General features: G+C 35.2%; 3 protein-coding genes across 3 annotated transcripts; all 3 read right to left on the reverse strand.

The window, feature by feature from the left end:
• Positions 1 to 6,078: 6,078 nt before the first annotated feature.
• Positions 6,079 to 8,334, reverse strand: LOC108724341 (uncharacterized). The gene is made up of 5 exons (XM_018450679.1): positions 8,158 to 8,334; positions 7,114 to 7,304; positions 6,572 to 6,682; positions 6,235 to 6,366; positions 6,079 to 6,127 (listed from the first exon to the last, which is right to left on the reverse strand). Exons 1-5 carry the CDS (start codon positions 8,332 to 8,334, stop codon positions 6,079 to 6,081), a joined length of 660 nt encoding a protein of 219 aa, XP_018306181.1.
• A 3,995-nt stretch (positions 8,335 to 12,329) lies between these two features.
• LOC108724366 (uncharacterized) lies at positions 12,330 to 18,492 on the reverse strand. Its single transcript, XM_018450713.1, has 4 exons — positions 18,328 to 18,492; positions 17,402 to 17,586; positions 12,940 to 13,056; positions 12,330 to 12,438 (listed from the first exon to the last, which is right to left on the reverse strand). The coding sequence occupies exons 1-4, from the start codon at positions 18,490 to 18,492 to the stop codon at positions 12,330 to 12,332; spliced, it is 576 nt and encodes a 191-aa protein (XP_018306215.1).
• Positions 18,493 to 21,024: 2,532 nt separating this feature from the next.
• LOC108724361 (uncharacterized) lies at positions 21,025 to 24,387 on the reverse strand. The gene is made up of 4 exons (XM_018450709.1): positions 24,104 to 24,387; positions 22,590 to 22,762; positions 21,990 to 22,106; positions 21,025 to 21,460 (listed from the first exon to the last, which is right to left on the reverse strand). Exons 1-4 carry the CDS (start codon positions 24,275 to 24,277, stop codon positions 21,331 to 21,333), a joined length of 594 nt encoding a protein of 197 aa, XP_018306211.1. The 5' UTR covers positions 24,278 to 24,387; the 3' UTR covers positions 21,025 to 21,330.
• Positions 24,388 to 24,599: the final 212 nt, after the last annotated feature.

A 24,599-nucleotide genomic window follows, 5' to 3' on the forward strand; every position in this document is an offset into this window, starting at 1 on the left:
TCGTGGATGCAAAATTAATTTTTCGTTCCGCGATAGGGCACTAGCAATCGCTATTCTTTCTCAACGTTAACTCGGAAAACTTCCGAATTGCTAGCATTAGTTTTCCTTCCTGGCAAGGGAATACGTGTGCACGCCGCGAGAGCGTTACACGGTGCATGGTACACCGTAGGGAGGAGAATTGTACATTCTCACGTGATTATACATCGATCACCGTCTTTGCGTTTCCTGCCACGAATCTTGGATCCTGTGGGAGGTTACCCGCTCTCTTCCTGCCAGGGAATTTTGTTCATCCGCGTCACGACAGGCAGGATATTGTCGCATTCCTCTCCGTGACCTCTCTTGTCTTAGTATCGAAACTTCGAAGTTTCGTAACTAGACCGAGGAATCAAACGTGATGAGAATCAAATGAGATGAAGATAAAGGATCTTTTTGCGGTTGTGTACTTTTCGGCGCCGATTTTCCTCTGCGATTTAGAAAACGACATTCTCACCGAGGTAATTCTCAGTGCGTGGCTTTACGTACGTACATCGTGTTAATTCATTTCCCGTCGTACTGTACGTTCCCTCCGCAATATACATCGTTTGTTCTGTCAGCGAATATTACTGTTCTCGACGTTGGATATTCCCGCCAATATAGATCTTATTACCTCGGCACAGGTACATAATCACGCCAAAACATTGCTCGCTCAAATTGCAAACCACCTTCAGCAGCCAATTAATTGCAACGGCGCGGGATTATTAATGTGCCATGGTCTTCAACGTAGGATGGTGGAAAATATGTTATGCTGGAGAATCGATGCGTAGAGAAACTGTTTATGAACAATACATCCGAGACGTAAGTTCGTTAATGTCAGTTCGTCGATAACTTACTCGTAATATGACGTGTATGATGCAGACATTACATAAAATGTTACTTTATTACACAGAATGATTTTGCTGACGTATTTAAAAATTTTAGTTAGATACAGATCTGAAAATAATTTTGTTAGATCGTCAAAATAATTATGTAGAATGTTCAAATTGACTGCTAGAATGTCAAAATTTTTTACAACATTGTTCATCATACTTGAAATTTTTACATAAATATTTTGATGGTCCAACAAAATTATTCTCAAATCTGTATCTAGTTAAAATTTTAAATATTTCAACAAAATTGTTTTTTCCTCATAGACATGATCGCACGAAATCTAACATTTCAAAATACGTTGTTAACAATTTTTAGAAATAAAAAAAGAATAATCGACTTTTCGCGAGTTGCGTAAGAATGGTCGATCTTGCTGTCCATATAATTTAGCGAGCGAGTTATCAAAGGATATGAAGGAACGCGGTCTATTCTTGCGGATTGAGATCCGTCGACTTTCCACCAATACAATAATACATCGTATACCCCGCGTCCGATGAAAATCAATAATCGATCGGTCCGCATCCGCCAGTATCGTCCAGATCTCGCCAACCCCTTTCACCATATCCCGTGAAACAAGTCTGATTAGATGTAGCGGTCGTACGATTTGAGCTCGAAATTCGATAAATTCTATTCTGATCAATGAGAAACGTCGTTCGCTAGTGCTCCATCCTTGATCTAATTTCAAGTTTACTGCAGACAACGCATGGAGGGCAACCATTAGGAAACGTCGTATAAGTTAATTCTGATCAATGCGTATTCCTTAAATAATCGCGTTGCACGCATCATCTAACAGATTTAACGGAGCGATAATAAAATTCGCAATGTGCGTTTACAAAAATGAAACGGGTCCATGTTTTAGTACATCGTCACAGAAACTGCATTTATCATGTTATACAATAAATTATGGTAAGAGACTCAATATAATATTTGCATATGCGATGATTACGTTGCGCTGAAATCTACATGTATAAATCGATTAAAGTGAAATATAATCCTTGCGCTTATAATATATAACATATAGAGATCAAGCATCATTATCTTCTATGGATATTTAATAAGTGGATAATCAGTTTGAATAAATCCCAGGCTTATTTCGATTGTACCAATAAACATTCAAAGCTAAAGGTATATATACTACACGTATATACAACAGTAAAACACATTTCGTATTTATTTGTGTTGGAAACGGTCTATTCAAGTTTTTGTTAAACTTTTGCATTGATTTTGTAGCATATTTATATGTTAATTTAATATAATGTGATTATGTTATTTAAATAGTTTGCGTTAAATTGATATTTAACATGCCTTAGTGTCAAAATAACAATTTGTGAGTAAGTGAATAAGTAACATAAAAATAATGTGTTTTAAAACGTAAATTCTAAGATGAATAAATAAAATATGTGTTAATTTAACATATCATAAACGTTAATTTTACTGAAAAAATATGCTTCCACGATTTCTTTACAAACTGTATCAGTATTACCTTCTTTGTGTTTACCTCCTTAAATTATGTTTATGTTACCTTCTAACGTATTCATCTTGTGTTAAATTAAGAGGTTTTTTCGATCTCTATATGTATCTCTATATTATAAACCATAAGAAATAGATCAATTACGATTGAATGTGAGAAGAATAATCGACTGTGATTGATTAATTTATATTTAAAGATTAGGTATATATAATGGCTTATTATAGAAAGATTATAACTTAACTATTATAATAGTAACTATTATACTAGTAGCAATAGTACTACTATTAGTACTACTATAGTACTACTACTTAACTATTATAATAGTAGTAATAGTAACTGAACTATTATAATAGTATAACTGTATACACATAAATTTGAGTGGATTGTTTGGGATGCGTGAAATGTTAAATTTAACACAAATTTTCCAAACGGTATATGTGTGTGTGTGTGTGTGTGTGTGTGTGTGTGTGTGTGTGTGTATACTATATATAAAAAGCAGAATTCCAAAATGCATTTTTTGTCAAAATTTCATTTTTTTAGTTAAAGATGGCATAGTGTTCAGTGTTGAAAGACTCATATTATAAGCTACTCTGAGATGTTCAGAAAGCTTTTTTTCATCATTAATTTATATGCTGAAAAAAGACATAGATATTTCGAAGTGCATTATGTTTTTAACTAGAAACAAACAAAATACATTTGTTTAACATTTTTAGCAATTTTGTTTAATATTTCGCATCCTATTGATTGGTATATTGTTATTTTCTGTAAAGTGCGTAATTTTCTTATGTGCAGAATTTCTTTCTTTCTCGTTTTCTAAAAATTATAAATTTTGGACAAAACGCATTTTGAAAGTCTGCTCCTCATATATATATATATATATATACATATATATAGGTATGTTATATGTATCGGCCGGATATCATTGATTATATATATATTATCAATTTAACAGTGTCGACGTGCCGAACACATCAAGACTGACGTGCTAGGTTTACGGAGTTCTACGGATATAGTTGACATAATTTTCCCTATGGCAGGAAATTGCCCAAGAAAATCGTTCGATCGTGGTCGCGGGGGCGCGTCCGAGAGTTGACCGAGTATTTTCGTGTAACGGCGAGGCAAATAGAACTTCCTGCGTAGGACGGGAGACTGATCCTTCGCGGTAAAAATAGTCCGTAACTCACTCCGGTATAAGCTCTTTAGGAAGTAGGAAATTAGTTCACCGTGGAAAAATGACGGGCGAGGAATGATCGATCGATGACGGCTACGATACCCTACGGTCCTATACGGAACACAGCACGCTGTTTATCTGCGTCCCGATCAATGTGTGTTTCCAGCACCGATTTAGGATGCAGGCATGCCTTGATAATTCTTTTTATGAATTACGACTATATATGTTCCTTTAAATGCATATGCTATTTTCCGCTATTGAGATTATAGCATGAGATTTTAAAGGCGACGTTAACGTCAGCGTTGTGCTTAATAAACGCATTAATCTGCCAGTAATATTGTCGGAATGTTCGATATAAATAGGTTAATTAATTAGATTATTAAATTAATTAATTAATTAAATTATGAATCAGTTAAATTCAAAACTGAATTTGTTGGAAAAATCCATCAATAGAAATAAAATGTATTAGCAAAATTACGTAAAAGTAAGAAATATCGTTTGATCTTCCGCGTGATAAGAACATGAGTAATCGGCTTGGGGCTGTCTCGTATTATCGATGTGTCTGGCAAACTTTCTTTTCCATCGTCATTCATTCTCTCTTTCTCCGTTCCCTCGTGCGACTACATCGAATATCGGAAACGTCACTTCTTTCGTTACGCCTGACGTACTTTATCTGTAAATTCATTAAAGCAAAACGATATCAAGTCGCTTTTATCGAATCGGCTCGATGAATGAAAGGACAGATTTTATATGTTAAATAGAGATTTTAAATGCTAATAGCAGTATTAAATTGTTCTAATTAATCTAATTCAATTACAATTAATAATAATATAATTTGCAGAATACATTGTATCTCTCTTTCACGAGAATCGTTTGCTTTTGCAAACAGCGATCACGATTTGAAAAAACATCGCGTATGAAAATAACCCCGTATGTTAAATATCAGTATGTAAATTCACGAGACTCCCGCAAGCTCTATTCGATCGTACGCGAATTCATCGGATACGTTCGCAGCCAATTATTCCGGTCAATATCCGGAATCTCCGTGTCCACGTAAAAGAAAATGGAATGGAAACGAACTGTTTTATTTCATACCGACCGACCGACCAACCGTCGTCAAATTAAGCGGATATTCTCGGCTTACCTGTTCACTTATTTTGATCTTCTGCGGTGCTCGTCCACGAGAGTTACACGGTGAATGATCTCCCAGTCCAGTCCAGTCCGGCCAGAACGACCGTTATTATTGCAGTTAGGTGAGCGTGGAGCATTGTCGAATTCATTAACGTCCAGCTGCGCACAGGCTTCCCGTTCCTCTGGCTTTATTTAGCAAACGATTAACGGCTCAAGAGCCGAAACACGTAGCTGGGTGTGAGCGTAAAATATTGCCGCCACTATTAGTGCGATTAACGTTTTTCCGGTTGTATCGTCTATGTGTGAGTGTGTCGAATATCTTTCTCCGTGTACGTATATATACGTGCACCTTCATATTTCACAGTCTATAATTTGAGAACGTTTATCATTACTGCGCGATAAGATTTTTTCTGATTACTATTCTGTCATTTTCATTGATTTCCTGGCATCATTTATACGGTAAATCACAGGCGTATTTCGGAAACTTCATATTTTAGAAAAAAGGAAGTTCTTATCGTTGTAAAAATGAGATTATTTACATGGAGTATTTTTTTTGAGAGAGAGAGAGAGAGAGAGAGAGAGAGAGAGAGAGAGAGAGGGGGGTAATATTAAAGTAAAAAGATCTAAACTAAAACAAAAATCACAAATTCTCTTAAATTATAAAAAAAAGAATTAAATAAAATAAAAAAATCTGTCTTTAAAAAAACCATTTTAAGTGATTAATTTGAAAAGGATTATATGTATGAACATATTATGTATACATGTTTTTAATAAAATATTACATTGCTTAAAAAATGTAGAAATTTGGATAGAGTTTATTTATATCATTTTATGTTTCACAAATTAACTCTGTCAAATTTGTTTTAGATGCAATTCGGATTCATTAGTTTTGCCACAGAAACACATGAAACTATTAGACTAATTAATTACGAATACTGAAATAGAAACTTATTTATCTATGAAAGGAGGAAAGTTATAAACTCGACCGCCAGTGGCATATGCATTCGAAATAATAAGGCCATCAATAAAAGCATATCGGGAAAATAATTTCAAATATGAAACCAATTCCATTATTTTACATGTATTAGTGAACTAATAATAAGCGTTGTTCGCTTAATTACATTAGTTTAATGATAAATGTACTTTATGTGTAATATAATTTGAAATTTGCAATTGAAATGTTTGCTTGATCAGAATTGCTTATTACATCACAAAAGAGAAAATATTCGGGAAATTTTGGGAATTAGTTTCTAGCGACAACTATTTAATTTGATAATTATTTCTGCCAATGATATCTTTGAGGAATATCAAATAAAAATTACACGGGAATGTATATGGATTGAATTACTCGTTTTTTAATAAATTTATTTTATTGTGTTTTATCGATGATTTTTGATATATTTTAGGTATTTATTCGCGCAGTAATATCGGGAATATCACAGACTTTTCGCCTACAACAAAAAACTACGCTAATTAAATATGAAATCTAATGGATTACGTTATACAATTTATACACAGTTTTATTATCAATTTGATTTTTTAATTGGCTATCTCTCACGTTTCCCCTGTATATAAATTATATAACAATAATTTCAAGAGTGAAAATGGACAAGGATAAACAACCTCACAGTCACTTTTTGTTCGATACGCAACATCGTAGCAGTCGTAATAATCAGCATCTTCGACATTTCTAAAACATACAATATTTCTAATTTTCTAATCTTAAAATTTATCATTTTAACAATATGACACTATAATAAATTTTAAATTTGTTACAAGGCGTTGTAATATATTTTAAAGTTTAAAGTTAAAGTCATTTGATAGACTGTGTAAAGTGCTAATCTCAAATTCGTAAATATCAATTTACCTTGAGATATACTGAAAATATAATTTACCTTAAAATAATTCGTATAGCATCTTCGATGATTGAAAATCCTGGGGGACTTAGTACCGTTTCCGCCTCGCAAATTGTGCGCAGTATGCATAATCGTCCTGGTAAGTTTCGACTAAAATTGATAACAATCAATATTAATTGGTTTAATCTTCATACAAAAGTTAACATAAAATTTCTGGGATGCTTGAGATATTATACATTTATAGCATAAAAACATATTTGTAATATTTAATGCATGTCCAATAAAATTTAATTATAAAATCAACACAATTATAATATATATATTTGTCAAATGATTGCAGTAAACATCTCTCTCTCTTCTTCTATTTATCTTAAATATCGCGTATATGTGTACATGTGTCTGCTTTAATTTCAAACTTACGAAGTAATTTAACAAAAAAATATTATTCTTGCAATTCATTAAACATTTAAAATTATATATTTCAATTTTATACTTAATCGTGTTTATAAGTTTTTAAAAAATCCCAATTTAATCGTGAACATGTGTTGATATAAATAAAACAAAAATAATTTTCCTTTTACCTGTCCAACGCTAATTCCAAATTAGCATAAAGTTCGCGTCTATGTCGTCGTTTTAGTTTAGACGGTCTTCTGGTTGTAACCTTCTTCAAATCTTCCTGGCTAGGTATAGGCCATATCATATCGAATTCTAGGTCTAAGTTCCAGTTTTTGGGCTCATTAAGTTGAATAGCCTTTAGAAGAGTGAGAGTCATCTAAACAAGCAATTCCATACGTATTTAGTGATTATGAATAATAAAATTGTGATTTTTTTTCATTAGATTCGGCGAAAGCACTTAAGGATATTTTATACATTTTTAAAATGATAACATAATTATGAATAAATTACAGATTATTCTAAATCACGTTTAAAAATAATATGATAAATTTGGTGTAAATAAACATAATATTTGTTCTATATCTTTGTAACTAATCAGTGAATCGCAATGAAACTTTGCATAAATTATTCTGAATATTTAAAGTACTTATAAAAGAAAAATGTAAATTTTTTGAATTTTAAACAATAAATATAATAATAAATAAAATAAATAAACTACAAAAATGTGTGTGTTATTAAACAAAGATATTCTTATTCACACAACTTTCATACGTATATAGTTTATTTGAAGTGTAAATATTAAACATACTTCCAAATTTAATTTTCTTTGACTGTACGTCTAATACATCCTTAATCGAATTTAAATGAAAAAGAATTATATTAGAAAATATTTCTGAAGAGACAAAATCTTTATTTTTCTTAAATATTATACTTCTTTATATTCGCTAATAAATCATTTCAATGAATAAAGCATAATCACCAAGGGCAACAAAAGAAACGCGTATTTCACTTTTTATACGAATAAATGCGATTTTAATAGAACGTATCCGCCTTCAGGATGACTTCTCATAAAAGCACAGTTATCGCGGTAAAATGAGGAACCCCATCCGTCTAACTGATTTAACCGATCTCAACCTCCGCAGGGCAAGCGATGACATCCTCATAAAAGTCTAGCGTAACAAAAGATGACCTCTTACCGCCCGTTGTGAACATCCAGCTATCTAACTCACCACGAAAGCGGTTCCCTTTGGAAAAGTGAGCTCCCGTCTCCGTCTGGACAGAGTCTCTCCTGACCTTTGGCCAGCGACACTTAAGTTGGTGTCATTACGGTGACATACCGCCTCCCCCAGGAGCAACAACGGGTCCAGGATCACAGCGAGAATCAGGACGAGCCACGGGGCTCTCATTTCTCGGAATTATCCGGGCAAAATCGCGATTTCTCCTTTCGCTCTACGCTGCCTCGGGCCAGCCCTCCCGGGAGGTCACGGGACGGAGACCATTTTCAGAAAACCCGGGAACATCCTTCGCGGTTACATCGAAATATTGTACTTGTGCACACGCCGTTGACGGTGCGACGGCGTCGTTCAGTCACCGATCCTGTGTTTGCGCCGTGAATTGTCACATTGGCTTTGACAAGAGACGATTTTCATCGCCGGACGAAAATTTGAGTCAAAATTTAACACGTTGACACCATGGTGGTCATCCGTGATTGCCGTGGTGGTTATCTCAATTTTTCAAGAGCAATCTCACAGCTGTTAGAGATCGGTGTCATCCACAGTCCAGTTAACATCAATTAAAAATAACATAACATTTATGTTATAATTTCGCATTCAACAAATGTAAATACAAATGTAACATAGTACATGCTATTAAATTCATGTCCAATTATATCCAATTTGAGTTATTTTTAATAATTTCTTAGGTCGCCATTGCTCTAATATGTTCATTTAAAACAATGGAGTTAATAAACAATTTAATTACAAAAAATGTATTAAAAATTTGTCTCTCAAATTTAGTTTATTATTTATTAAGTGTGCGTACATTAATATAAATGTTTTTTACTTTAAAATTAACTACAAAAATGGATCGATTTACATTTTGATATCCATAGACGGTAAAAATAACAAAATATTATTTAATTCGAAGGATTGGTTTACCGTTGTTCTTTTGATATCTAACAGTGTGGTGTTACATAACAATTAAATTGTTGAATGCGAAATTATAACATAGATGTTATGTTATCCTTAGTTGGTATCAAATGTTTCAAAATACTGCTGTGTAAAACCGAATCTTATTGAATATAAAATTTTGTATGATATACGTAATAATATAAAAAAAAGTAAAGAAATGTGCTTTAATTATATTACTCATAAAGATGTGTAGTTTTATTTAATCGTCTTACGCAATATTTTATCGTTATTTAAATATTCTATCGTACATGATAATAACATACGAGATTCACAAAGCGAGCATATTAAACGAGCCATTAATTGCAGTTCTGTAATCGAGTCTACCTCTTTGTTATATCTATAACTTTTACGTATATTCTACACACATGCGAAAATCGACCGCAAATGGGATGCGTTATCTATTCCACGGACGTAAAATTGTAATCTAATACATAAGTCACGTATACGTTATAAACGCGAGTTAAATTTTTCGTAATTTTTCAGTCGTATACGCAAGCGTGCAGAACTACTTATACTGTTATGATAAGGTATGTGTCCCTATCTCGTACGTGTACTACATATACTTACGTTTTGCTCTGACATATTTTACGTCGCGGTAAGATATCTTTCCGGTGGCAATGCGCAAAATAAATTTCAGTCCTCGTCAAGTTTTAATATCCCGTCGTGTATGTATATACGAAGCACTTGTAAAATATTGTATATTTCAGTGTAAAAGGGAATATTTTAACGACTTAAGTAATTAATGCAGAAATGACAAAAAATATATTGAAAAACGATAACGGAGTGTTTCAATAAACCCCAAGATGGCATAATTTGCGACTATGTCTCGTTATAATTGCGCAAGTTTCTTCACAAATAAAGTTATTTAACGAATCGGTACGGATTTCCGGTCGTTTTCGCATTCATCGAGATCGTCAGAGAGACAGAAAGAAAAAGAGAGAGCTCATTAATTTTCCGGATCTCTCGTAGGCCATTAAAATCTGACAAGCTGTCCCTCGTTGCGGAGTCCTCCGGCTTTTCCATGCTAATCTTGAAAAATCTCACGGAAAGCTCGGGTGTTCTTTATGAGAGGTTCATCGGCTCTCCGTTTTCCCTCCCTCCCTCTTACCGTCCTTACCGCAGCTACCAACTCACTAGCGAGAGAGCCTTTAAATTTCGTAAATCTGGCGAAATATATTCAGGAACGGGCTGCCTGTTTTATCCAATCCCAAGGATCCGAGTGCGCTCTGACCATCTTCGCAGCTTCCATCTGCGAGGTAATTTCATTTTGGGCTTTCGGATCTCCTCTCCGCTTCAATTCGTTCTTTTTTCTTTTTTCTTTCTTGCCCAACGATGCACTGCCGATTCCACCCGGCCACTCTGCGCGGCCTTACGGGGAACCGCGTGATTTATTCGGCACTTAAAATCGAGCGATCTTCCTCAGAATTTCTGTTTAATCGCCACTGCTACGTAACGCGGAGAGAATCGCCATCGTAATAAGGGAAGTAATAGATTTATGGACTCTCGCGTCAGACTTTCGTGGTCCCCGGCGCCTGGAAAACGTCTCTTGGATTCGCGTTGCGCGACGCATTTATCCTGCTTAGGGTCTATTTCCTCGAATGTAATGCAACTTCTGACGCTGTTCCGCAAGTCCATTTCGGGTAAACAGTCTGATTCGTCATTAAGGAAATCAGTAGACGCGGCCTTGTCTGTTCAGCTTACAATAATAGATCGCATACACGGGCGCGTCTCTCACAGTCACGCGGCGTGCACTTCCGCAGCACCGAGACATCCGTGATGCTGTCGAGTGTTGCTTCGCTGTATGCGACGTTACGACGATTGCGTTACATCGTGTTTGCACGTATGTTATGGTAAGCTGTAATGCAATTCCCCTCCTGAGGACGTCAGCTGCGGTTGCCGAGTTTACATCGTGTGTCATTAGCGCGAGTTGTCGTCAATTCGCGAAATCGTAATTCCTCGAAGTTGAAACCTCCCAGCCGAAATGTTGGCACTAACGTCGCGTTGTATCACTGCGCTGGAATCTATCCGGAACTTCACGTACGTTGATAGTGTAATTACAAATATCTTGTGTAATCTTTTCGTAAGATTACACAAGATATTTGTAATTAACACTCGTTGTTTCAAAGATAATGGCTTTGAGAAAATAATTAGCATCGAACAGTTCGTTATAAAATTCTGGAGTAAATATCTATTTCAAATTAATTGGAATAAAATTTCCTTATTTATTGTATATTTGCAAAAACTAACAGTCTTCCGAGAAAAATAATGTTACAATTACATTGCTATTATTTGAAAATATTTGTTAACAAGTGAATAATTTGTAAAGTAGTTCGTATTTTGAAGAGTCCTCTCTCTCTCTCTCTCTCTCTCTCTCTCTCTCTCTCTCTCTCTCTCCTCTTTGCGCTGAAAGTTTTGTTGTAATTCGAGCAATTTGGTAGTCATGAGGAAATTCCAAGAATGACGTCGACTGCATAATTTGAATTGCTGACGTCATTGTTGTCGACATAGTTGTCGATCTCATCACGTAGCTACGGTTACTATTATTTGCTTTTATACCGCGATATTTTACCTCCTTTCTTCTCAACTAAAAGGACCGCGCAGCAGCTACTCGAAACGCTTCAATCCTAAGAGGTCACACGGCTTGTGACTTTGCAAACTATACAAAAAGAGAGAGACAGGCCCAATAGATTAATGCACGATATAAATAGATTAATTCATGACGAATAAAATTCATGACGGATGTTTTTAAAATGCATTTTGAAATAATAAATCGTCGTTCATACAAATTCAAATTATTGCCTTATGCGTTATATTTATCTTTTCGACATTTCATCATTTTTCAATATATTTATTGTTGATAATTTCTCATATAATTAAATAAAACTGAAATTAACGTTTTTAATTTCATAATTATAATAGTTACAAGAAAATTCTATTAATTATGCATATATTTTTATATTCGAATAAATTAGAATTGCAAAAAATTGTTTTATCAGTACCTTACTATAATTTTAATTATTTTTGCAAATTTTTTTATGCTGTTTAAGCAGCACTTTAATATCTATTATAATTTGCTTGTGTAAATCTTAGCTCGTTAGTGAGTGTGCAATTCAGGCTCTCCAGTAATTTGAAGGGCTGGGAAAAGTAGAGAGAGTTCGTGATGATTGCTCGTTTCGTGCCCGCGTAAGACGATCACGCTTGATTGTAGCAATTCAAAAGACACTTGGACACTTAGCGTGCATCTCGATGCAATTCTCGCCCAAGTGATACGCTCGCTCGTACTCGGTCATCGGATCGATGTCGTACCGTCCTCCAGGCAGACTGCAATCATTAATTCGTTACTTTACTTAACAGCTACCGTATATGTCTGAGATTTCAATCAGTCTTCATGATACAGCAAATGAAAAATTTAAGAAGAAAATACAACATCCAAATCTAATTTAACCCTTTAATGGTAAGGTCGGAGTCAAATGTGATTCTACAGCTTCGTCAGTTAAAACATTTTTTGTTTTACTACAATTATTTAAAGTTAGTAAAAGTTAAACTTTATTTCATTTTTTGCTGGAAAATGTAAGATTCATTCAAAAGTATTATTAGGGCACTAATATTCGCTTTGATCGAATTTAACCTTCTTCGTTTATGTGTATTTTTTCATCTACAAAAAATAGAAGAAGTAATTCATATTATTATTTACTTTTATTATATATTATTACATTCATATTACTTTTCCATTTTTTATTAGATAAAAACGAGCAAAACAGAGCATTGAGTTAGATCCGACCTCACTTTATTGTTAGAGGGTTACTTTAATTTACGACTTACGTGAATATAGCGTGTAAGGTTTCCTCGAGGAAGCTTCCCTTTCCGACGTCTTCGCGCCTACGCCCGGCAGCCTTGCAGATTGCTTTGAGAACGCAGGCCTTGCCGTCCTTCCCCTGGCTTTACGAAGGACAGAAGGTGAGATATGACGGGATAACAAAGATTCGGAGTAGCAGGAACAGAGATCGTTTATCATTATCATCCTCGTTATCGTTGTCGAGCTCGCCAAGAGCTAGGCGGTTCATTCATTAAGTCCGCGATAATACCAGAGGCTAAAGGGGAGGGGACCGCGTGTTGATATTACCAACCACGAAATCGAGCGGCACTATGAACCCGGGGGTGGTTTACAATGAGTTCCTCCTCGCTCCTCGCCGCACATCTGCTAAACAACCGAGCACCGTAGTCTCCTTCGGTCCGTATACCCTCTCCCATGGTGAGCAAATACCGGCAATTACGCTACAGCTCTGCGCAATTTAAATTAGAGTAACCGCCGCTTCTGTCATCCCCGGATTAACCCCACAATTCGACTCTTAACTGAAACTTTACTGGTGTGTATAACGCGCATCTGCAGTTGGCGGGAAAATATATCTCAATTGAGGGTTGCCGCTGTGGGTGAACGTAGGGTACGTGTCTATCCGACGATCCTCGGTCCAGTTAAGCAAAACGGCTTGATTTATGTCGAGAAGAGAATTTCTCCGTCACGTACGTGATCGACGAACTAAGGGTGCTGTTTTATGTCCCAAATTTGACGGGACAAATTCTCTAGATTGATTCCTTAATATCCGAATTGCCGAAGTTCGTCAAACTGGATCTCGCTGCGAGTTTTGGTTGGCTGGACAATAATAATATTGATGAAATGTGATGGTATATTGACATCAGATTTAGAATTTGTTATATTCGACGATTTTGACAGAGTTCTGAACAGAAAGATAAAGAGATTGACGGTGAAGGTAAAAAGGGCGAGAGAGAAGACTCTTCTTGAAACTTTTGTATTTGCACATGTTTTGTTAGCGCCGATCTTCACTTCGACCGGATGACGGATGAAGCGACAACCCCCGTAATCAAAATGAATAACGACTCCCTTTACTTCCGTGGATTACTCGACGAAAATGTTTCGGACATAGAACCGTGCGATTCCAACAATGAGCTTAGCTATCCAGTGTGACGGGAAATAAAGCGTCGTAACGGCACATATACGTGTCAGTCTCCGAGTAATTCTGCGTAATTTTTTTTAGACGCAGTCGAGCTTCAACTATGACTCATATCTTCCCACTGAAATACTAACGCGTTCGATGGCGTCGCGAAATAAAGATCATTAGAAAGCGATTGTAAGAGATTGGACACTGAAATGCCCTGAATATATGGTAGGCCAAAGCTTAAGTTGATCCACTATTTTATAGAATGAAATAGATATTTAAGTATTTTATTTTATCTAATCTCATTCTATCTTATGTATCTATCTTATTATATCTTAAACATTCTGAATAGCGAATTAAGTGGATCAATCAAACGTTGTGGAAACGTTCATACAGCACAGATCATTCCAGCAATATTGAAGCAATATTGTAACGTTCCTGTTGGATATAGTAATTCAAATCAAATCAGGTTGGCAATGTTTAGTAACATTTTATAAGCGCATGCGTGAATAATTGAAATCGAAAACTTTATCGTTTTATGTTTTACGATCTTCTCTTTTCTCCGGCGACATCGGTGAGCTCACCTTCGGACGTAGTCCTAATATTTAGAATTTTTTGTTTAAAGATATTAATATTGCAAATCAATTTGTTCATCAGGTTTGTGATAATGACATCCTATACATATATCTCGATATCTGATTGTAAAGCCGAGTATTACATTTGTTATTATAAAATCAATATATCCTTGTGTTGTTCGTAGTGCACAAAGCACATTACTGAATATATTGTTATTAATTAATTAATATATAAAATTACGTTTGATAACTGAAATTATTGATTGTCTAACTGTGTAATAAAGTATTAGCCAACTTAATTGATCGCTGCGACTACTCTCAGGTTCTAACAATTCCAACAATATTACAGTAACATTGCAAACGTTGCAAATATTATACTGAAAGAAAAGATTGACTGAATGTGGCATAGCATTTTTACATAATTGGTTGTAGCAGTCAATTTTTGGTTGCGTTAGTCCATTGAAATCCTATACTGACGTTGCGGATAGACTAACGCAACTAAAAATTGACTGCTACAATTAAAAATGCTATGCCATACTTTACCATCTAATTTGCTGCAACAGCCAATCTTTTCTTTCAGTGTACGAATGTTTCTGCAAGTTCTATGTTGGGCAGTTGCTAATATATAGTATATTTGACTTAAGAAATTCTAACGCAGTGTCTACGGCCGGTATTCATAGTTGATTCTTATATTTAATACCATCTTAAGTACAGTCTTAAGATGTCACAAACCAATCACAGTCGCATTAGTGTTTTAAGACATTACTTAAGACAGTCTTGAAATAAAAACGATTCGTTCCGAAACGCAATAGGTATAGTAAGCCTTTAAGCCTTAAAAAATTGACCAATTATAGTCGATCACCCTTTTCACGTTCAAGTGGATCGATCAATTTCTTGAGACTTAAAGCTTACTATACCTATTGTTTCGGGATTTATGAATATCAGCCTAAGAATTGTAAGCCTTAAGTCGTAAGAAATTGACCAATCACAGTCAAATATGAGAAAAATAATCGAGTATGATTGATCAATTTCTATGTAATGTAAGGCTTACCGCTGATTGAGTCAGCGAGATGGAAGAGCTATTTTTCCTTATTTCTTCTCTCGAATTACTAGAAACGATTCAGATCGTTTCGGCTGATTTCGGACGATCAATTTCAATGTTTACACTTTTACACTCGTATATCATATAGTATTATATTAGTCACGGTTACCATAACAACTGAATTTATTTGATACGCGACGAAGCGCAGTATTGGTAAAACGCTTGCAACGTTGAAAATCTGATTAAGTCAGAAATTACATCAAAATACATGTTATCAATTTGAATGGAATTATCAGTCAGTTCAATCGCGATGTAATATAATTGCTCCTAACAACTCCCGGGTTTCCGGAGGGGAACAAATTGCTTTTATTTAAGCGTTCAATAAAAGTACGTATCGGCGATTGTTCTTTTCCGATTCAATGATTAATCGATCATCCACGATTGTAATTTCGTCTCATCGCTGTACAGACGGTAACAGATATGCTTTAACACCTAAAATTGTACGAGCAGAGAGAAATCTCTCTCTGCTCGTATAATTTCAGGTATTAAGGCATATCTGTCACCGTCTGTACAAGAACCACTCAATTAATTCTTTTTACACATGTCGAGAGTAATTCTGCATTAAAAGAGCAAAGGGATCCCCTTGTCGACCGCTCATCGCGTGATTCCTGGCCGTTTTCGGTCTCATTTCCACCTAGAATAGCCGTGCTCGAAACAGCACGAAACGTTGCGATCATTGCGAGAAGCCTCTTAATCCGCACGCTTAATGTGCCCGTAAGCACTCGAACAATGTCCGGTGAAACACTGGAAATACTAGGGTGGCCGAGCAAGCGTGGTTTTACGGTATTATGCGTCGTCGGTTATACCTGAATCATCGTCGTTTCTTCGGGACCATTTTCCGGCCTCGAGCGATGAAAGCACACCATTTTAATCCGCTCGCCGCTCGAACCACCGTTTAAGAGCGTTTCCCTGTCGCTTCATCGGCCGTGAAATACATTCGTCCCACGTGTCTCATCGAAATTATTTGGATTATCCAAGTGTAATGTTTATTACAGTCACGCACGCGGAGCTTTACGAGGATCCATTTTTAAATTCGCGCGAAGAAATGTCGATTACGTTGATGGTTGCCGGATGACTACCCGCATTTTAAACTTCCGACACGTTATTATTTTTCCTCCGAATCGAATTCGCCTCTAAACGAGTGACGTTTCGTTTTAGGAAACAGAAGCATTTTCCGCGACGTAGATGAGAAGGCAGCTTTCCAATAATGGCTCGCGTCTATTTTTCTTCGTGAACCGAGAAGCAGCGAACTTGCCCGACAAGTCGTTGAAACAAAAATCTCACGATAAGTCTCACCCTTCGTTCGCATTCGATAGAATTACCATTTTTCCATCAGGACCTTCCACTCGAGAAAGAGGATAAATCTGATCAGTAGAGGAGAATGAAATAGACTCAGAGGCGAAATAAAATGATGAAATATTCAATTTTCCTGTCGAATGGCGAAGTATGTCGTAATCGTTGCAATAGCAATTCATATTTTTCTTCGTTGTGTTCGAAGACAAGTTTCTACATCATTTCCACATTATTAAAATAGTTCACAAGATTTTTTTGGTATACAGGTCGCGCAATTGTCGGTAATTTATACGAAATGAGAAGAGGAAACGCGGCCCCTCTCTCTGGCTTCCTTGCTTTTGTTCGCCTTTCTTACTCACGTTCTTAGCATTAGCTCCACTTTATGGTACAGCTCTCTTCTGCTCCGACGATGATAAACCTCAGCTGGCTTCCCGTACAGCACAGTATTTCTGTAGGGTAGTTCCCACGCAAGCCCGGCGGTAGTACCAACGGTAAACATTCCTTGGGGCTTTGAATACGTGCTTATGGTTAGACAGAAGACGAGCTGCGTAATAATAGTGGACAAGTAGAATAATGTTAAATTAAATTTTCTTAAATCGCAAATAATAAGTAATATTTGCTTTTAACTCTCAAGAGAGAGAGAGAGAGAGAGAGAGAGAGAGAGGGGGGAAGGTTATTAATTGATTAATTAATATACTTTTGTAAATAGTATACTAATTATTTGTCCTCCCTCGAATTATTTCACAAATTATTTTAATATTTGCAATTCAGAGTGCGCGTATTTTAATTCGGCGGCAACATATATTTTACATATTAATTTAAAACTAATTATATTCTAATTATATACGGCTCAATATTCCTTCCTTTTACAAAGTTTGTTATTACTCCATGTTGCTTCGCTTATTAGAGTCTTTCCAAATGTTACGCATAAAGGGAATTCCGTTTCATTTAGCATATGAAACTTCCTAAGCTAAACTGTATCGAGAGTTTATGTTGCGCTATAATATACAACTTCGCGCAAGCGAAACTTCCACAAGCTCATATCGACCTGTCTGGTGCGTTTCGCACAAAAACACGAGAGAGCACGAAGATTATAATTTCATTTTAATAACGGTCTCGAAAACGAGTGTAACAGGTGCGTTTATACTTCTCTACATTTTCAAAGTTTATGCATTGCAAACGGAAACTTGACACGAAGAGGATAGTAATCGCCGTTTCCGCGAGAGAGCTGAGTGTTTCTTTATTGAAATACATCTGTCGTTGTGTAGAATAAAAGTTATCTTACTTGAACGTTGCTGCCTTGAGGAAACACCAGATATTTAGTTCCAACTTCTCTCCCAGATCTTACTAGCGAGTCGTTGGAAAACGTCGTCGACGACACTGTCGATTCTTCAAAGCGACGCATAAAAACGCCGAGCAAAATAAAATGACGGAGACGATTGATCAGCATCGTAGTACGAAAATTTCATGTCCCGAGGCGGAGCTAAAGTACTAGTTTTAACGATAGAATAGACTTGAATGTGTAACCGTTACTTGCTCTCGAAAACAAACTAACGAACTGTATTTGTCTGTGTCGAAAAGTAACGGTACTTTATTATTGTTCTAACGATGAGTAAGTGGAGAATAATTTTACTCTGTTCTCTCTCTCTCTTCTCTCTTTATTCCTTCAAGAAAAATAGAGAAGTTTAAGTAAATTTAGAGTATTTCGCATAAAAATAGTATCATTTAAATTGAGCAATTAGATGACAGTCGAGAATATTCGGACTTAAAAATACGTACTTTGTTAATATTCCGAATATTTTTCATGTAATACGCAAATGCATTCTATTATGCATTTATGTTCGCATTTTTATCAAGCGTTTTCTTTTCCTTTTTGCATTTATTTTAGTCCAGCAAGACTATCTGAGATATTTAAATTATAATTTCTTAAATTTTTATACAATATACGTAATGTAATTAGTTTAGCAAACTTAAAATATTTCGCATAAAAACATTGTTTCGTAAATTAATTTAAGCAACTGGATGATAAGATCAAGAACATATCTCGACTATATAATATATTTTGACTGGGAAAAAAACAATTGAAGTGAAATAAATAAATATAATAGAACTACAGAAGTAAACAAATATAACAGAACATTGCAAATAAATATAACAAAATACAAATACATTGTATCATATTTATTTGCAACGTTCTGTTATATTTGTTTGCTTCTGTTCTATTATTTATATATATTTATTTATTTCACTTCAACCGTTTTTTTCCCTTTTATTTTTTCAAGTTTAGCAAGACTATCTTTTTTATACTTAATAAATCACAATTGCCTGAAATTATTACTTGTACAATGTACGATAATATACAATAATTAGTGGTATTAAACAAATTACAAGAATAATTATTAAATTAACATTTTCATTGGTTATCGATTACATTGAAGTAAATTATGAACTAATTAAGTATTAACCTGATTCGAATCATTGTCGATGAAACACAATGTATATTTTCTAAACATATTTTAATTTATTGCAGAAGGCTGATAAAGTATTGCAAGTTTTCTTCAATTTACTTTCATAATAAATATCCAACGTTCCATAGATAATATGTACATAATATTAACTATGTATGCATTATTAACTATTCTCATATGTTTTTAGACTCCACAGCAAACGTTGCTGTAATAATTTAATTATCTTCGGAATAAATTTCCGGTTAAAATAATTACAATACTGAACTGAGCACGTGGCATATTATCGAATCAGATGCATACTAGCAATCTAATTTAGGCCGAATATATTATAATATATATCGTGAAATTATATCGAGTGCAATGCAACAAAAGCAGGAAATGTAATGCTGGAAATACTATCTGCTGTAGTCGAGTTACAGTAAAAAATTTCATGCTCGAAAATACCCGCTTTACAATTTTCATGATGACGATAACTTTTACGCCGTACTATCACGTGTTATAACAGACACCGAGTCATTATTTCAGGATTTTTCGGTTGTTGGTTAAAGTATTACGTCAAGTGGCCGCCGGGCTACCTTGTTAAATATCGTTAATAAACAAAGCTTGCAGTTACGGGGTAGAATTTCATCAAATAAATACAATTATGTGCTTATAGTTACGACTAGTTCGTCGCGTTCGTGCGCAACAAACACCGACGAATGGGAAACTAGGAGTGCTCACACGAGAAAATGCAAAGTGTTCACTGAATGCATATCGATTAGACGTTCGTTACACTACGAAAGTATATTTGGCATATTTTATTTCCAATGAAAAGGAAAAAAAAGAAGTGGGAGGGAATCAACCGTGTTGGACGCTCCGTCGGAGCACTCTACAGAAATGAACCATAAATCGACGAGAGCCCGGCGACCATTTTATTAATGCAAAACGTCGTGAAATTATTCGAAACCGCGCCGAAATGAATTACACGTTGCGGAAGTAATGTAATGACCGATATAGAATATTCATGGGTCGAGAGCCTCGCGCCAAACTTTCTGAATTTAATCTCGGATTCGTCGTTGATGTTAAATAATCGTTTATTACCCCCTTCATTTTTAACAAGGTAGTCCGGCGACCACTTGACGTAATACTTTAACCAACAACCGAAAAATCCTGAGATAATGATTCGGTGCCTGTCATATATAGTCCTTCAACAAACTAAGGAAAGCGGATGAACTATTGATTACATATTTCATGTTATACTTCATGCATACTTATATATTGTGTGATTTTTTATCTAGATATCATAAATTTTGTATGTACGCAAAAAAATTATTATTATTGTCATATAAATATAAATACTTATAAATACTTATAAATATTAATCCAGCGGTAAATGTACGTAATAAATCAATAAAATAATATTATTAATATAACATAATTAATAAAGTTAAGCTAAATACATTTTAAACAAATCTTTTTTAAAATAACAGACATACAAACTCAAATTTTGACACGTTGTGCGAACTTATCTCTGGTGTAGTATCTCTTCTCTTTCAATAAAGAACGACAAAATCGCATTTGATCGGCGTTTGAAACGTTTGTAATAACGATAAACCAACAATACAACAGGTCTACCGTTTTATCAGTCGTCAGTCCAATGCGTCGCGAAACGACGCGCGAAGCCATCGTAACATCAGGCAGAAAAATCACCGCGAAATAGGACGGCTGCCAGAGAAACTTCGCCGCAAGTTTTCCATCAGATTTACACTCTGTAGTTTTGTGGGACGACGCGGTTTTTCGAACGACGCGGTGAGAGGTCTGTCGCAGCTTCTGCCGCAACTTCAAAAGTCCATGTCATAAATGGAGTGCTGACACGTGGGATACAGCCGTTCGCAGTCTCCGCTCGTTTCATATGCGCGATCGTAAGCGTGGTCCTCCGACCGTTCGAATTTGGCACCATCCTTTGGCAATCTGTGAACAGAATCGCACGTCGTCGAGTAACAGTTGGAATTCGATTTAAAGATATATGTGTCACACTCAAAACGTTACCAAAAATATCAAAATTTCATAGATTGTTCTATTACTATGTCTGAGTACGAGTATATCTGTGTCGAATTTGAGCATAATTCTCTTATTGGCATAATTCAAAAGTTATTTAATTTTTCTTTTTACCTTGATTGTGTGTGTGTATGTATGTGTGTATTATGCAAAAGTTAATTTGGATCCATTTACTCTAAGCGTTATATATTTATCTGAAACTGCAGCAAAATATGATAACTGCCATATAAAGGGATCCTAAAGATAATTAGTCATATTGAAAATAGCACTTACAACGATTTACGTGTCATTTATGTTACGTACAGCCAAAACATCCTAATTCCAAAGTCTTATATATATTACCCCATTAATTAAACTTCCTTTTTATTTTTTAAGTGTATATCGGAAGGTTTCAAAGGGAACGAATTCGATGCTCTTAAAGGAAATCGGGATCTTCACTTACGTAAAAATTGTGTGAAGGAGCTCCTGGACGAAGGATCCCGTGCCTATCTGGGCAGGATCTCGCTGGCCTGCTTCGCAGAGTGCCCTCATCACGCAGGATCTGCCATCGAGGCCGGTGCTGCCAATGAATTTTAATTTAAAAGTATAAACTTCGACGACCAGCTCGGCGGAGCTTCTGATACGCGAAAACAATTACCGCTCGAAACAATTCCGTTTCGCAATCGCACTTAAAAGTAATTACGTCCTCATAACGCGTAACAACCGCGCACTGCGAGTCGTATAAAGCGCCAAGAATGCAGGCATTATCTGAGTCGTGTCGCAAATTACATTCACCATAAAATTAAATCGCTTTTCTAACCGATATACTTATTGTTTCGCATCATTTCGAGGCAGTTTTCATTGATGTCTAATGATTCGATAGTAACAGATAAAGCGTGTCTCTTCGCGTTTACATTTTTATTCGATCATAAAGGATTTTTTTGATGCTTGAAACTGTTTCAAACGCATTTAACCGTGATATGCTTCTCGTCAACCCGAATACATGCTGAAAGATCGGAGGAAAAGCCGGTTGAAAAATGCGGAATAACGGCACGACACTCACGATTGCAAGAAAGCCTCCATTTTCGGATATACGACGCTCCGGCTTCTACGGTGAAGCAAATTCGATATCTTTGAGTTGACCTTATTCGGAAGTTCCCAGGCTAAGGCAGCTGTCAGTCCCAGCACCAAATCACCGTCTCGGCCGTACGCTCCGATAGTCAGACAATACACTAACTGGAAAATACACGAAACATCCATATGCAAATTCAGTTTTCCATAAATTTCGCAGACTACAGGCGGCATGAGCGGCGCTTTACTTTTCTACTTTATCCGTGTACCGAAATCTGGGGGAGGCAATAAAATTTCAAAGCATACAAAACGTTTGCGAAGTACTTGGCCGAATTTACGTGATGACTGTTTGATTTTCTGCAGATCTCTAATGCAATCTTAAAATGGCTAAAAGAACGTCCCACATTGTGGAGAAATGTTCTGAAATATTAATTTTAACTTGTAAGGCTTGTTTTATGTTAATACAATGTATATTGTGGAATTTACATTAGAAACATTTTATCAATCATGACGAAAGTCATTAGAAAAATCCTTGAATTATTGAAAATAATTATGAATATTATAAACTGTTCTTTTTCTAGCGTTATTTAAATATATACAATAAATAATAGCATTATTTGGATTTATTGAAATATATACAATAAGTTAAACAAAACTGTTATATGAATAAATCAAGTAAATATAAATAAATATAAATAATTTTAGAGGCTATATAAAATAAAAAATAATAATGAGAGGGCATTGAACCACAGTCGTACGATTTCAATGGCGAATAACTTTATAATTTAATATACATATGTATAGACGTTTCGGTATAGATTAGGCTATCTTCAGTATAGATACAGAGTTTAGTCAATTAATATGGCATTTAAAACAATGTGTTACAAAATTAAAAATTTGAGCTTATTTGTTAGTATTTGCGCTAATTAGATATATAAAAGAATCTTGCTAGTATTTTCTTGTTCTTCATGTGTCCTGATATTACATATACGTTAGTCTTAATGTGAAAATTTAGAGCATGAAGATTATTTTGCTAATTGAGTGTCATTGTTTTCTAAGTAAAAAGCTAACTTGTTTGACGCGAAAGTTTCCCAGCTCTGCATCAAAACAAACCTATATAAAAAATGCTACAGCTTATGTGGATATCCTACTCTGTTAACTCACACCGACTTCTGTCCACTGTGAATAAATCAAATAAGTAAAAAAGCATTAAATACAACCGAAGGTAGATATTGATATTTAATTATCTAGTTGAAGTAGACAAAGAATGTTTTTCGCAATAAATTTCTTACACTGTTTTAAGATGCTAGTAGTATTAAATTAATGATTAATTTAATTTGTGATATTATTATGGCACAACTTCAATTTACAATTACATTTCAAATCTAATAATAATTGCCGCGTATTTTATATAACTGGAAGAGTATTTAAAATTTACATAATAGAAATATTATTAAGCATCAATTTAGCCTCGGTCATATTTGGAACTCTTATAAATATATTTACCTGAAAATTACAACCCTCCGGAAAAATCAAATATCTCTTAGGTCGCGACAAGGTTCTGGGCGCGACATCGACTTCTGTTGCGTTCTCATGGACGACCGACGAGCCGACGAAGAAAATCAAGAAATTCAACCACCCAACAAGAAATGAAAGCCGATGGTCTAACATAACTTTCATACGGCAAAGTGTTAACGTTTTCTCGAGTCATATGTAATCACTTACAAAAAGAGGAATATCGAAGTCACAAAAGAATGAAATCTCGAATGAATCCTGCAGACGAGTTCCGGCCAACGAGAAAACACATAGTTTTACGATAAAGTTCTGCTGTAAACTTATAAAAACCGATATCGAAAAGTTCCCATGCGAGCGAATCAACCTCTTTTATTACGCGTTAATCAAAAACAAAAATCACACGTGATTTAGCAAGTTAATGAAATTTGATATATCCGTTTTGTGTCATCGACCAACGTTAGCGATTCATCGCAGATAGTCGTCGTTA

The sequence above is a fragment of the Mycetomoellerius zeteki genome, unplaced genomic scaffold, assembly GCF_001594055.1.
Source record: "Mycetomoellerius zeteki isolate Tzet28-1 unplaced genomic scaffold, Tzet1.0 scaffold292, whole genome shotgun sequence".
Classification (NCBI taxonomy): domain Eukaryota; kingdom Metazoa; phylum Arthropoda; class Insecta; order Hymenoptera; family Formicidae; genus Mycetomoellerius; species Mycetomoellerius zeteki.

Excerpts from the sequence above, each read along its gene's own strand:
- LOC108724341 (XM_018450679.1), bottom strand. The coding sequence starts at position 8,334 with ATGAGAGCCCCGTGGCTCGTCCTGATTCTCGCTGTGATCCTGGACCCG. Across the intron at positions 6,683-7,113 it reads TTGGAATTAGCGTTGGACAG|TCGAAACTTACCAGGACGAT; the intron begins GTAAAAGGAAAA and ends TATCAATTTTAG. Across the intron at positions 6,128-6,234 it reads AATTTATATACAGGGGAAAC|GCGAAAAGTCTGTGATATTC; the intron begins GTGAGAGATAGC and ends TTTTTGTTGTAG.
- LOC108724366 (XM_018450713.1), bottom strand. The coding sequence starts at position 18,492 with ATGCTGATCAATCGTCTCCGTCATTTTATTTTGCTCGGCGTTTTTATG. Across the intron at positions 13,057-17,401 it reads GTGGAGCTAATGCTAAGAAC|CCAGGGGAAGGACGGCAAGG; the intron begins GTGAGTAAGAAA and ends TCCTTCGTAAAG. Across the intron at positions 12,439-12,939 it reads ACCTTACACGCTATATTCAC|TCTGCCTGGAGGACGGTACG; the intron begins GTAAGTCGTAAA and ends TAATGATTGCAG.
- LOC108724361 (XM_018450709.1), bottom strand. The coding sequence starts at position 24,277 with ATGAAAGTTATGTTAGACCATCGGCTTTCATTTCTTGTTGGGTGGTTG. Across the intron at positions 22,107-22,589 it reads ATGGAGGCTTTCTTGCAATC|CACCGGCCTCGATGGCAGAT; the intron begins GTGAGTGTCGTG and ends ATTCATTGGCAG. Across the intron at positions 21,461-21,989 it reads CTCCTTCACACAATTTTTAC|ATTGCCAAAGGATGGTGCCA; the intron begins GTAAGTGAAGAT and ends TTCTGTTCACAG.